The sequence below is a fragment of the Tetrao urogallus genome, assembly GCF_951394365.1.
Source record: "Tetrao urogallus genome assembly, chromosome: 6".
Classification (NCBI taxonomy): Eukaryota; Metazoa; Chordata; class Aves; order Galliformes; family Phasianidae; genus Tetrao; species Tetrao urogallus.
The window spans coordinates 30,421,904-30,436,654 of record NC_136819.1 but is presented as its reverse complement, the minus strand read 5'-3'; the positions used below and the strand labels follow the sequence as shown (position 1 = coordinate 30,436,654).

Genomic DNA, 14,751 nt, shown 5'->3' with positions numbered 1-14,751 from the left:
TGGTGGCCTTGCATGTGGCAGGTGGGTTGGAGATTCATGGTCCTTGATGTCCCTTTCAACCCAGGCCATTCTGTGATTCTGCATTATACAAACACAGAACATAATAGATTCACACCCATAATCAGTTGTCATATTAAATTCATTAGGTATGATCTAGATAAAATGGAATGCTAGTTACAGAAGCAAAGTCTGAAGGAGAAATTAAACGGGAAGGCTACTGTGGAATGACGCGAAGGCAACAATAATGTGAAAGAAGAGGACAGCCTGGTATAAGTCAGTTATTATTATACTATTCAATTGCATCCTAGCTCTAGGAATACCAAAAAAGTATATTTAATCTGTAGCCAGAAATGTGTATATCTGATTTATAGTCTCGGAATCATGGATTTCGCTTCAGAGAAGAACTATAAACTTAGACTAGCATAATTACTCAGTGGCATTGCTGATTGCCTTTTAGTGATGAAGAGGAGGAGGAGGAGGAGGAGATCGTACACATGGGCAATGCAATCATGTCATTTTACTCTGCTCTCATAGATTTACTTGGACGCTGTGCACCAGAAATGCACGTAAGTTCATTCTGTCACTTGCTCAGAAAACGTGGGAGATATTTGAACAGAACTATACATATCTAAGTAAGCTGTTCCCTTTTCAAAGGCTTTCTGCCTTCAGAAGGTGGACTTTATTGCATGCTTTACTCTGCCTATACAGATGTGTTCCCTACAAGCTGTTCACAAAAATTAAGTGACTTTTGATTTCTTGTTCTCTGTTATTTTTTTTTAAGATTTGGGAAATTGTATGACTATGGGATTAAAGTACAAACAAACAAATAGCATTGCACATTTACACAGCCAAGGAAATTTCTGAATCTGGCCCTTTACTGTACTCTTAAAAAGCCATAAAAATTTTATTTCTTGTGCATTTTTGGAAAGTGGCATCTACATTATCTGCATATATTGTAAGAATATTTCTGCAAGTAACAGGAGTCTTTTAGAAAATGACACTTTCATCACTTTATCTAATGGATTCTTAGGAAGCTTAGCCAAGTAGGCTTTTTTCCTTTCTTAGGAATTTATAATACCATTACATTATTGATGACATCAAAATTAGAAAAGATGAAAAAAGATCTAAGGTAAAAGATAAAATCTGCAGCTCCTTCACTGTGCTGCAATACATTGAATTTCTTTGCATTTTTTCTAAGTAGTATGGTATTTCAAAAACAATTGCATCAATATCAGTATTTTGAGGAAAAAAATCCAATTTTATTCAGTACTAAATTTCTTAACTGATAAACCTTCTCTCTAACAGCTTATTCAAAGTGGGAAAGGTGAAGCTATTCGAATTAGATCAATCCTTCGATCTCTAGTGCCAACTGAAGATTTGGTTGGGATTATAAGTATACCACTAAAGCTGTCAACAGTTAACAAAGGTAATTTCAATCTTTTTACTAGGCCAACACAATTTTTATAAAATGCTGTTGTCACATATGCCTTCTAATGTGAAAAAGAACAATCTTACTAGAATTGAGTATAAGTAGGTACCTTTTCTTTAGGCTTTAATTGGACATGCATCAATTAGACTTGCTCCCATATAATTGATTCTTGGTCCCATGGATCAGAGAGTGTAAAACCCTATGAAATAACATACAGGAGCACTGCCATAGTGCTGTATAGCAGTCATTATAGAGATGCTGTCCGTTTTGGAAGAACCACGTGAGTTTGAACAAAGCCTCTTCGAGAGCATCCAGTCATTTGTTTAGAGAGATGAAAGGGTGCCAATTAATATCTATTTCTGGACTTGGTATGCAAGAATTTATTGAATTCTTTTATCATGATATCTGTACCCACAAACTCCTATGGCACTAAGTTCCAGAATTTTGCTATTTTGCTACATAAAAATACATTTTAAGCATCGTAAAAACAAACAAACAAACAAAAAACAAACAAAAAAAACCACCCTTGTACTCTATTAATTTTAATGAACACCCTAGACTTCTACTATTGGTATCTAGTATCTTGATGGCTTGTTTTCTGCTACACGGTGAGTTGATGGTTTCATAGAATTTCAGTGAGGTCTTCAGGATCTCTTTCCTGGCTTGTGTTTTCAGTTCCAAGATCAGCATCATAAAGGCATGGCTTTTTTTTTTCTGCATAAGTAGTAGCTTAGAGTTGTCTGCATGAAATTCAGCTGTCTCTACTTTTTCTAGTCACTCAGTTTTATTACTGTTGTATGCAGGCTTTTAGGCTCTTTTGTTTACTTTCTTCTGCAGGTCACTGATGACTCAGTGTATATTCCTGTTTGATCGATTAAAACATTGCATGTGTATATCATATTTATTTGTTAGTTAGTTTTCTGCCTATTCTGTATATTGGCAAAGGAAACTATACTGTTTCTTTCGTCCCTGAGGAAATGAAAACCAGCTGCATTTGGGATTGTCCTGATCCAAAGTGCTCCTCTACATCTACTGTCTTTTTCCCAGTTTCTGGATATAACGTTCCACTCTGACCTCTAATGTTCAAGGTCTGAAGCCTGATTTGGTTTTGATTCAGGTGCACACCTACCTTCATACATATTCATCTTGTCTTAAAATGTTCTCCCTTTCTAGCTAATTCTCCCAATCTAGCTAAATAATGCTGCTCTCTCTCCTTTGCTTTGAGACTCAAAATCTCTTTTTCCGTAAGGTCCACCCATAAGATAAAGGCAAGTTACCATGGAATCCTTTCACACATCTTGAATCTACCTACTTTGTGCATACATTCAAAACCCGAACCCTGGAGCACAGACTTCTCACTTTCTGCAGTAAACTCTGTAGCTCCCCGTATGTGTCTGGATTGAACCTAGTTGAACTTGAGTTTTTATCATTGAAGCTAACAGTTTTGATACTCCCTGCTAAAGGAAACTCCATGGAGACTCTTGAATTTTCACCCTCGTTGCTCTGAAACTTAAAAATGTGACAAATTCAGAGATTACAGGACAAAAAGAGATACTCTTTCTTGTTATGTGACTGCTGATTCTTTTCCGGAAGAAGTCGTGGTTGTTCAGAGTGGATGTTTTTTTCAAAAAATAACATTCAAGATAACCTTATAAACTGAAAATACCTAAAAAACTTGCATTCAGCAAAGGAGGACATTTTTATGGTACATGATTGTCATCTTTACTGTTAATTTATGCATGTTCCATAGGCTATGAACTACCAGTCTATCATTTTCTTCTAGGGCAAAATAACTTTATCCTCTTTCCTTTAGTTGTATTGTACTTTCTGTTTCACAATAATTGTCTATTACTCATTATAGTTAAAGAAGTTTATCAGTTATATAATAACGTCTGTTGCTGTTATTTTCCTTTATAAAAGCATATTTTTTCTTGTCTACCTAACATGGTGCAAAAATTAAAATTCTTAAGCTTAAAAAACTCCACATTTACTATATATTCTTAATATTTGCAGTAATATTTTGCTTCAGTTTTACCTGACAAACATTCTATATAGTGGTAATGAAACAAATGGAATAATTACTCATTCTTAAGCTTTTATTTGAGATGAGAAGATTAATGACTTGTAAAATAATAGATTTTTTAAATTGAAATAAATACCTTTTCTTTTTCAGCACACAGGAAATCTAAGCAAGAATATGACTATAAGCATTTGATTTTAGACATGAAATTTGATGATAGTGTCTTTCACTGTCTTGGTGTTTCTTTCTTAGTTAGTTATCTGCTATTAAAAAAGCAATTATGTGTATTTGTGTAGATGGCACTGTAAATGAGCCAGACATGTCTGCAAATTTCTGTCCTGACCATAAGGCACCAATGGTACTCTTTTTGGACCGTGTGTATGGCATTAAGGACCAAAGCTTCCTCCTTCACCTACTTGAAGTTGGATTTCTACCAGATTTAAGAGCTTCTGCCTCTCTGGATACAGTAAGTATTTTGCTATGGAGATTGAGTACAGTGGGTGGATAAAGTGACTCAATTAATTTAATAAGTATAACGTTGAGTAAAAATGTTTTTTTTTTAAAGGGCAAGTATATGCCTTCTATAAACCCAAAGAGAAACAGTTCAGTTACATTTTCATTCATTGGTAGTGCTTGAGTTTTGGTCATAAGCATTCACTACCACTGGAAGTGTATACAGAACTTGTAATGAGTATAGGCGTTAATGAAGGCTTCCATTAATTATGTCATAAGTACTTAGAATATTATGTAATATGTCTAACGATTACTTTCAGTTCATGTGTTCTTCCATATTACACTGGAAATTCATACTTCTGTAGATATGACGAAATTGAGATGAAAAATGCTACATAATGCTTGGTGATTTTTTTTCCCTAACCAGTTTTAAAGAGCAAGCTGCTTCTTTTCTCTTCTAATTTCGCTAATTGTTTTTTTTTTCTCTTTTCTCTCTCCTTTTCTTTTCTTTTCTTGATTGGTTCAGAGAGAACTATTTTAATGAGAGAAGTGGATGACTTGGATTTTCTAAAGTTCATAAAATGACTGTCATCATCATGTATATATTGGGAATACTATGCTAGCATCCAGCCACTAAGCAGATTTCAGGAAAATGCCTCTGTCATGTTTTATAAATTTTTATTTAGTAACCTTTATTCCATGAGATATCAATTTCTACTTCATACAGGTTTCTCTAAGTACCACAGAAGCAGCTCTTGCACTAAACAGATATATTTGCTCAGCTGTGTTTCCATTACTCAAAAGATGTGCTCCCCTCTTTTCTGGAACGGAACATCACGCCTCTCTTGTTGACTCCATGCTTCATACAATATATAGGTTATCCAAAGGACGTTCCCTTACAAAAGCACAACGAGACACTATTGAAGAATGCCTGCTTGCTATCTGCCAGTATGTATACCTATGTACAAATTCATTCTTTATTTGAAAATAAGAATATGCATTTTATTTTCATATATTATGTATATATACTGCATGTAAGGTAGAAAGATGAGTGTTTTATTCTTGCATGAAGTAAGTGACCAAGCTGTATGACTCCAGCACCATTTCCTCTGCTGTCATATGGCACAATCATACCTGTTGTCCAATCACATAAAGGGAGTGCAAAAATTTGCTATGTGATTTACCCTTCTACATAGATGAGGCATGCTGAGATTCCTTAAGCTTCGATTTAACCAGTCTAGTGTTTCCTTTCTCATTATTTTGATTATATTCTCCTAAGGTATTATGTCTGTGTGCATATCAAGTTTTTCAAAATACTTTTAAAAGTGGTTTGAATTCTAACGTGCAAAATGATTTTACTAAGCAGATCTTCCTTTTTTTTTTTTTTTCTTTTTAATTATAGCCACTTACGTCCCTCTATGCTCCAACAGTTATTGAGAAGGCTAGTTTTTGATGTGCCCTTACTCAATGAATACTGTAAAATGCCACTCAAGGTAAACAGTGTACTTTTTTTTTTTTTTTTTTTTTTTTTTTTAAAATGCATTCAGCATAAAACTTACTTCACAGTAATTTATCTTTAGTCTTTATGCTTTCACAGAATGGAGTGCACTGCTCTCTAAAAAATAAAAATAAAGCAAAAAATGCTGTTCCTATGAGTTATTCGAAGTAGAGAAATAAATTATAGGTGTGGGCATAAATAATATTATATATGTGAATATTTAAACAGATATTAGACATTCAGACTGCATGAGTCTGCATGACATATCACTAAATACCAGTTAATCATACACATTTTCTTCCTTGCAATTCTAGCTTCTGACAAATCACTATGAACAGTGTTGGAAATATTATTGTCTACCATCAGGAATGGGAAGCTATGGAATTGCAGCAGAAGATGAATTACATTTAACTGAAAAACTTTTTTGGGGAATATTTGATTCCTTGTCTCATAAGGTAATGACTATAATTCACATTCCAGAATGGGATGACTGTAAAAGAATTCCGATGGTAATTTGCAGTGCCAATACAGAAAATGCCTGTCTCTACAATTATTTCATGTAATATGGGAGATATGGCAATGAGTGCTAGCAATGAAGTACCATTCTAATGGAAAATCAAGTGCTGAATTTTGAAGAATTTTCTCTAAACTAATGTAATGTAAGATTTTTGTTTTGATATAAATATGTTTCCACTGATGATTGCTTGCTGCACTAACATGTTAATTACTCAACTCTGCTCTAGTCTGCCCTCCTAAACTTTTTATTATACTTTTTACTGACGTAAAATAGCAATAATTTTAAGAAACGCATGTACATGTGAGTCATATTATTGGTGTATGCGCTATAAATCTATGTTGTTTTCAGACAGATGCTTTTATTTTGACAGTTTGCTGGTCATAGTCTAGTGTAAAAACTATGAGCCACCATTCTAGAAATTAATATATTCCTATATTATTGTCCAAAATGTGATCTTTGAAGTTTTCAATGCCTTTTTTTTTTTTTTTAATAATTAGGGAGTGATTGCATTTCCTACATTAGAGACACCTTACTAAAAGCTTTTTGTACTTAGTTGGTTTCAAAAATCATTATCCGATTTTAATGACATTTATGCTGTCACAAGTGCAAAGAGTGTCGGTGCAGGCTGAGATCACAATTTATTGTTTCCGATTCGTCTTAGTATTTTACAAATAAATGAAGACCATGTGTTTTGGCCAGTGTTGATGGCCCGCTACAGTAGTATTTGCATCTCTCTGTAAATGAGTATTAGTCCAATGTGAGCACTGTGGTAAAGCTGCTCAGCTACAGTGTTCTCTTTTGTTCTATTTGGTGCTGGGGTAGTTACAGGCTTGGTATTTTCATGGCTTCCAATTGTGTTACTAGAAGTGATTCATTCTATGATCTCACTTCTTCTATTTGTGCCCTAAGCACAGAATGTTGCAACAAAGCTAGAGGAGCTTTCTACTTGCTGTGGTGTATATCAGCAAATATCTTCAGTGAAACTTAACATTTTCTTAAACAAAGTCATTGTTCAAATTTACAATTTAAAATATCATATAGTCCTTCTCTTTCTTTAACAAAAGAAATATTTCTTCTGTTTATCAAATAATTATAATAGTGCAATGATGTTCACTGATAAATCTTAAAGCCTTTTAAAGGTACATCATTTTGTGCCTTTTACAGATGGGGAATCTGAAACATAGAGAAGTGAAGTGACAATTTTTCCTAGGCACACTAGTAATCTTGTTTGAGAGCTAGAAGTAGAATCTAGACCTCCTATGACCTGCTTTCTCCTCTACCCTTTTTCTTTTTTTATACTTCAGTATGTAGCGATTGAACTTGAACTTGTTTCATGGCAAGTTACTAAGGATTCAAAAGTAATTGCACTGTGTGTTTTTATAGTTATCTCTAGAGCTAATTAGACTATTTAAATAAATATTCAGATGGTGTTAGTTCACCTTGTAACATGCTACAGTAAAACACAATCTTTTTGTGACTGGCATGATTTAAACTGAAAACAATTTAGGGCGTAGGAGGGAGAAATGATAATGGCTTCTGCAGTTAAAATTGGAATTAGTAATTCTAGAAGGGCAAAGACAGAATTTTATGAATAATTGTACTTAGATTGTTCCAAAAGTAATGCCTCCTATTTATTTCCATATAAATAAACTACAGCCGACACAAAGAGCACAGTAACACTATTTGACAGCAAAAAATCTCATCTACAAAATGCTTTTTCAACACAGTCACCACCATTAGCTATGTATTTTTGCCACTGATGAGCAACAGCCTACATGAAATGCTTATAAAAATCTGCACCAGCAGAGGTGACCTATTGCTGTCACCACTGTTGAAATGCACCAGCCGCTGCCTCATTACACCAATAGCCACTATTGGTCTCCATAAGTTTTCAGCAAGTGTTGATGAAGGTCAATGGGTGCAATATTTTCCACATGAAGAAATTCAGTGACTCACCTTTGCTTTGTGTGCACATTTGTGTCATTTTGTTAGACCGCGCCTCTGCTGCCATGTGTCACACAGCAACAAAATGGAATGGAATATTGGCAGGAAAGTTCAGTTTCTACTGCCATACCACCAACATTCACTTCTGATGCCATCAGCCAACATAGTAAAATAGGAAGCATTACTTTTGGAGCAGCCTTTATCCTCTTATATCTTGGTGAATAATGTTTAATCCTTCCTATGTAGGCCTTTCTGGACCAAGGAGAGTTTAAGATTCATATGTAAATTGTTTAAGTTTACACAAGTGACAGCATACTCTTAACAATCATCTAAGTAGTCTTAAAATATGTCAATTTGATAGTGAGAAAAACACATTATGCAGCAATAATTTTGCTCTATGTGTAATTTTTAAATGTGCTTTACTGTTTATTTGCATCTTCTAATATTTGTATGTATGGCTGCTTGGTTTTCACTAACATTTTGCATGTTTTTTCTATTGGGTTTTCCAACCAGTTCCTATCTCTCCTGCAGAAGTATGATCCAGAGCTCTTTAGAATGGCCTTGCCCTGTCTAAGTGCTATAGCTGGGGCTTTGCCTCCTGATTATTTAGATACACGAATTAGATCAACATTGGAAAAGCAGATCTCAGTGGATCCAGAAGGAAATTTTGATCCCAAACCTGTCAACACAGCAAAGTGAGTTATGCAATTCATCACGATTTCCTTTCCTTATATATTTTTATACTATTCCTTTTTAACACTTGTTTCTCCTCTGCACATAAAGTTGGCTGGTAATTGAATTTTAATGATACTACTCACAGTAATGATAGTACTCATAGTAACGCTACTACTGATAGAGAAATGGCCTTTTAAGTAATTCTTCTGCTTCTTAAAATATAGTGTTCTAATACTTTTATATTCAGTAACTGATTATTATTAATTGATTATTGCTGTTAAAATCAAGCCCCTGCATCACCTGTAATTATGCAGCCTAAAATGTCCATACTAATATTGTCCTTCATCTGAGAATGTAGCATTTTAATTATACTAAATATTTATCATAAATCAGAATACAGTAAGGTACAGTTGAATGACCAAACTCTCCTTTGTTTACAGCCTTGTACTTCCTGAAAAGCTGGAGTATATTGTCAGCAAATATGCTGAGCATTCTCATGATAAATGGGCTTTTGATAAGGTAGGATTTATTTTAACGCTGGCAACTGTCAGAAGAGGACTACGAAGTAATATCTGGGATGATTGGTGGAAAAAAAAAAAAAAAAGAATAGTTAAATGATAGGAACTTGTTCAGATTAATTCCCACATATTTCTTTTGGGATATTTGTATGAAATCTTTTCCTCAAGAAAGTATGTTGATGCTTACCATTTTTTCAAAGTGGCCTGAATTTATTAGGACAAAACTTGATAGGGTCTGATAAGGGGTGATTAATTTGTTCTGTTTCTATTTTTTTATACTAAGAATTTGTGTTCCTTACCTTGACATTGCTTTAATAATGATATTCTTTTAATGTCAGAGATTCAATTTTATTGCAGCAAATCTGTGATATGGCAAAGTATCTGGGAAGTCAAATGTCTTTTATTACTTCGGGATATATAGTTAGAGCTTTTCTTTCCTAACTTTAAGATTGTTATGTTAATGTATTGTTTCCTAACTTTAAGATTATTATGGCCTATAATTTTCAAACTTCTCTGCTCCTGTGTCCTCTGTTTCACTTCAAAAGAAGTATAGAGCAATAAATGACAGTCTGTAGAAAGTAATGCCTCCTATTTATTTCTATGGAAAGTAAAATAGATACAAAGAGCACGTTAACACTATCTAATAAAATTCTCAGCTACAAAACACTGTTTTTCAACACAGTCACCACCATTAGCTATGCATTTTTGCCAGCAATGAACAAGAGCCTGCATGCCAAGCTCATAATCTGCACCAGCAAACATGACTCATGTTTCGCAGCTGCTATGAAAATGTAGTTGCTAGGAAAATGTCGCCCACTCAGTCCATCTTCCATCAACAAGAACAGATGGAGGTTAGAAGGGCACTAAATCTAGACTGTACAGTGGATGTGGTTGGATAATAAAGCCACGTTTGGCAATGTACTCCACAATCTTCAAACTCTTTTGGAGCCTGGCAGTACTGAAGAGAAAAGTTGTTGTCTTCTCTGGACTGACTCTGGAAGTTTGAGCCTTCAGCTTAATCAACTTTGTGATGTAGCAGTCAGAGTTGATGGTTTATCTGAGTTCAAGGAAGTCTAGAAGAATCGTGTCTTTGCTATTCCAAAAGATAACCCCTATCGCTTCACATGGTGAGGGCTGCGTCTTCAACTTTTTCTTCAATAGGAATATACACGTTGCCACTGCATGGACTGCCATTTTGACCCCTGCTTGTAGTGGTGACACCACTTCTCATCATGGCAGTTGCACTGAACAGATATATAGAAATAACAATTCTGCTATTGTGTAGGTCTGTGCAAAAGAATGTTTTCTTCTGTTCAGGTGCATGCATTTTGTTTACTACAAATTTCTGGCACAGTGCAGCTATTAGTGTAGATCAGCAGTTCAGTATAAGAAAGTAAACTTGCAAATTTGCATTTATTCTTCTGTCCTGCTCTCATTTCAGTATATATTTTTTTTTTCAGACTAATAATGGGTGGAAATACGGTGTTTCACTGGATGAAAATACAAAGACTCATCCATTAATAAGACCTTTCAAAACTTTAACTGAGAAGGTAATAGAATACTTCATCTATGTTAATGGAAAGTAACTTGATTTGCGTATTGTACTTTTAAAATTCTGTTTCAAATATATAATATAAAAGGAGATTCAAACTATAATTCCTATGGTTAAAAACAGTAATATCCATATGCCACACTGATTATATAGATCTACACATAGAAATCTACATATAGAGAAATACATAGTTACAGACATAGGTAGCCAGGTATAGAGCCCTGCATGCATTATATGCTTTCATTAGGATGTTTTCATAGGCCTGAGATAATTTGTACTAAAGACATTGATAGCATGGAGTTTTTAGGTTGTTGTGGGTGAGAAAATCACTAGCAGTAATTCCTGTGGTCTAGGCTAAAGTGTAATCTAATATATCTGAAGACAATTCAGTTTTCAGGAAGTATAGTATAAAATTTTAAAGAAATTGGAGGAGATGCTACTCCTCCAGAGTAGCTACAGAAGTTGGAGAAGAAACATTCAAAATTTTTTAAATGGTCTTTTATTTGAGTTTCTTAAGTAGGCACAAATGTCTTCAAGTCATCAAAACACAGAACTGAACTTGCATTCTGTTACATATTTTTGCAGTCATTCATTGAGTGACTAAGATAAGTCATTTACATTTGTCCCATTTGACAACTCTTTTTCCATTCAGAAAACTGAGATCACAAAATCAAGAATTTTAATTTCACAAGGTTTATAAGTTACTGTGAAATCTTCAGAGAGGAGCTAAAGAATTGTTGGGTGAATACTTATTGAAGCCATTTAAAAAGAGTATTTAAAGAGAATATTTGAAATGATCTTAGGTTAAAAGCTTAGAACCATTTCTAAAATTGTCTTTCCTTGTCATATTAAGTAAGTATCACAAAAATTCTGATTTATAGGAAGAGCTGAAGTATTTTTATTAGGTTGATTTGAAAAGTCTTTATATGATGCCCTCAATTTTCTTTTCCACAACTTTTCAAATTTGTTACTTAGCATCTTTACTTTTTGAAGGTCTGACAAATTACAGACTCTTTTCCTTTACTGATGGCTGTTTTTGTATGAAGAGTGTATGTATCAGTAATATTCTGCATTCATAACTAGATATAAATATAGGAACATAAAAAAAAGCTTCATGCTTTTATATTCAAATATATACTATTGCTCAGCTAATTTAATACACATACTGCCATCAATATTTTTAAATTGTTTTGGGCTGTAGAAACTAATTAATTGGTTTCCAGGTACAAACTCCCTAACTGCTTTAGAGCAAATCACTTGAGATATGATAGTTTTTAATAAACATATGTCCCATCCAAAAAAAAAAAAAAAAAAAAAAAGCCTGTGACTACTTTAAAGCTTTTTTCTCATGTCAATCATAACCTGTCTGTAGGCATAATATAGAAATTTCTTCAGCTATTGTAGAGTGTAAGAGTTTGTAGTGAAGGACAGCCTGCTTTTATTGAGTTTTCACTACCTGCTGAATATATAATATATGAATAAAGAAAATTATTTTTTTCTAAGGAAAAAGAAATTTATCGTTGGCCTGTGAGAGAATCACTGAAAACCATGTTGGCCATCGGGTGGAGCCTCGAGAGGACCAAGGAAGGGGGAGAAGCAACGTTACAACAGCGTGAAAATGAAAAGCTCCGCAGCATATCTCAGTCTAGCCAGGTATGGTGGAATTCAGAATGAAAAAGGATTGCTTGTTAACTTACTAAGAGATTATACATAACATTTGTTTTAGATTCTTTTTTAATGGAACGTAACTTACAATGTTAGAGTTCCATGTCTGGAAATCTTGTCTCAATAATAATAATAATAATAAAAAAGCTTTAACACTACAGAGGGGATTGAAAAAAAATCCAACTTTTTAAATGCAATAATGTTCAGAGACCAAATCTTCTGGAGAGAGTTTTTGTATAGTCATTCAAAGAATACATAGCAGAGTATTTAATTCATTTTTTTAATGATTGTTAAAAATAATTAAAAAAATCTTTATCAAACAGAATAATCCAAAATTGACTTTTGTCAAGATTATAATCGGATAGATAATAAGATTGGTCATATAATAATACTTTTTGTTAAATCTACTTGCATATTTCTCAAGTAATTGTACAGTGCCTAGTGTTTTGATGTGATATAGACTATTTTTTTCATTTGCAGTTATTTGTGCTAACATACTGAAACTGCCATTCAGTTTATCTGTATCTTGGAGGATAAAGAAAGCTGTTTAAAACTATGATGAGCAACACAAATGTGTGGCTAACAGAAAATGTGTGTTAGTATGTCATACCAAACCATACCATGGATTCTGTTATGTTTCTAGAAGTTCATATGATGCCTCAATAGTACCAAAATACAAGAATAAATTGGAAAATGTTTTCAAACAAACATGAACAAAATGCATGGTGTGATTCAGTACTGGATTTCAAAATCTTTAATTTGTTTGAAAATATTGATTTGTATGTGACTTCACATTTAGTCTCATGAGTAGGTTTGCTGCATTGGAGCATTCACAATAGAAACATTCTAAGACTGCATAAATCTATTGCATCATTTTCTTAGTCTGTACATTCCCATAGACAGTATCTTATTTTCACTTTTCACAGTGGTGCCTTTAGTATATGGCTCATTGAAGTTGTCACACTATTCTATCGTGTTTTGAAAATCCATTCAGTGTCTCATAATTAGTCTCCTCTTAGTCTGAGAAGCATACTTTTTAAAAGCAGGCTTCCATCTCTTCCCAACAAAAAGACATCTAAATATCTGCATCCTTCTCATTTCCATATCAACAAATATATTGTTAATTTTCCTGTGTGTCTTCAGCACATTGTCAGACAAAAGATGAACACAATTTCTAAAAGAAATTTTAAAAAATGTGAATTGTGTCACTCTGATTAGGTCAACAACAGACATTGTAGTTATATACACACACATATACCTGAAAAACTTCTTATTTGAAAATAATTATTTTTCTTTTCCCTCAGGGAAATGGATATAGCCCAGCACCACTTGATCTCACTAACGTGGTACTTTCTAGGGAACTTCAGGTTTGTATTTGTGTTTTGGATGTTTTGTGTTGGAAAGACATTTCATTGATGAGTTGAAATTCACCAAGTTTTATGAGTGTATATGTGACTTCAGCTGTGGTTCACTGTTGTAGTAAGGTGCTTGCCATATTTACAATTTCAAAAACAGATTTCTATTCTATTTCTATTCTCAGTGTTGCTTCCTGAGATCATAGAAGAGTTATCATGAAGCTAGGGAAGGGATTCTAAACGGCTTTTATATATATATTTAACCTGTGCTGTGCTTACTTTGAACTGATACTCCCAATGTTATGCAAAGATGCTTGCTTTGCTGTCCATATGATGAAAAACCTGGCAGAAAGAATTCATATTATTTATTCCAGATAGCTTCATTGAAAGAAAGAAAGCTATAAAATGAGACTGCCTTTGCTTAGGTGTTCTGGGTTTTTGTTTGCTTCTCCTTAATTGAACCCTACAAATACATACTTTTAAGGTGCCCTTTGGTATGTTAGTCTTCTTTTATTTTATACACTTTGAAACTCTTCTCTTTCATCCTCTTTCCCACCTTTATTTTTCCAAATCTTCTGAAGAATAAAGAGATATCTAATTATTGTCTAGATATAATAGATATATATAGATATTAGATATATATAAATTATATACAGATATATAATAGATATCTATTTATACTGTCTGTCTTTCTTCAAACTTGCATATTCTCTTACTTTATGATTTTACATTTAGTCTCTCTTTATTTTTTCCTAAGCTCATTCTAGGGGTAATTTCATCATCTTACTTAACAATCTCAGAGCTGTCTATTTTCTTGGTTGTTTTCTTCATTCTGTTTATTTTAACTCTCCATTTCACTGAAGTTATTCTCTCAGTGCTCTCTTGTTTCCAAGTCACAGTGATCAGCACCTGTAGCAGAACTGTCTTCAGAAAGTTGAATGTCAGAGTTTCTGTCTTCTACAGTAAGATTTCTTTGTTCTTGACTATATGTACTGTTGTCTAATTTTAGTCATCTGCCCATATTCACAGAATCATAGAATTGTTTGAGTTAGAATGGACCCTTAAAGGTTATCTAATCCAACTACTCTGTAATGAATAGGGACATCTAGAGCATTCTTTCTTCAA

At 33.6% G+C, this 14,751-nt stretch overlaps 1 protein-coding gene across 1 annotated transcript in view; it reads left to right on the top strand.

The window, feature by feature from the left end:
- Nucleotides 1–14,751, top strand: part of RYR3 (ryanodine receptor 3) — a gene marked incomplete at both ends in the record, with an annotated part of 184,305 nt that overhangs the window by 105,778 nt on the left and 63,776 nt on the right. Inside the window, 11 exons of the mRNA XM_079537855.1 lie at nt 458–566; nt 1,306–1,426; nt 3,746–3,915; nt 4,630–4,850; nt 5,305–5,395; nt 5,715–5,855; nt 8,393–8,556; nt 8,977–9,055; nt 10,515–10,604; nt 12,110–12,259; nt 13,576–13,638. Of these exons, the coding sequence (XP_079393981.1) occupies nt 458–566; nt 1,306–1,426; nt 3,746–3,915; nt 4,630–4,850; nt 5,305–5,395; nt 5,715–5,855; nt 8,393–8,556; nt 8,977–9,055; nt 10,515–10,604; nt 12,110–12,259; nt 13,576–13,638 (1,399 nt within the window). The remainder of the gene's footprint in view (nt 1–457; nt 567–1,305; nt 1,427–3,745; nt 3,916–4,629; nt 4,851–5,304; nt 5,396–5,714; nt 5,856–8,392; nt 8,557–8,976; nt 9,056–10,514; nt 10,605–12,109; nt 12,260–13,575; nt 13,639–14,751) is intronic.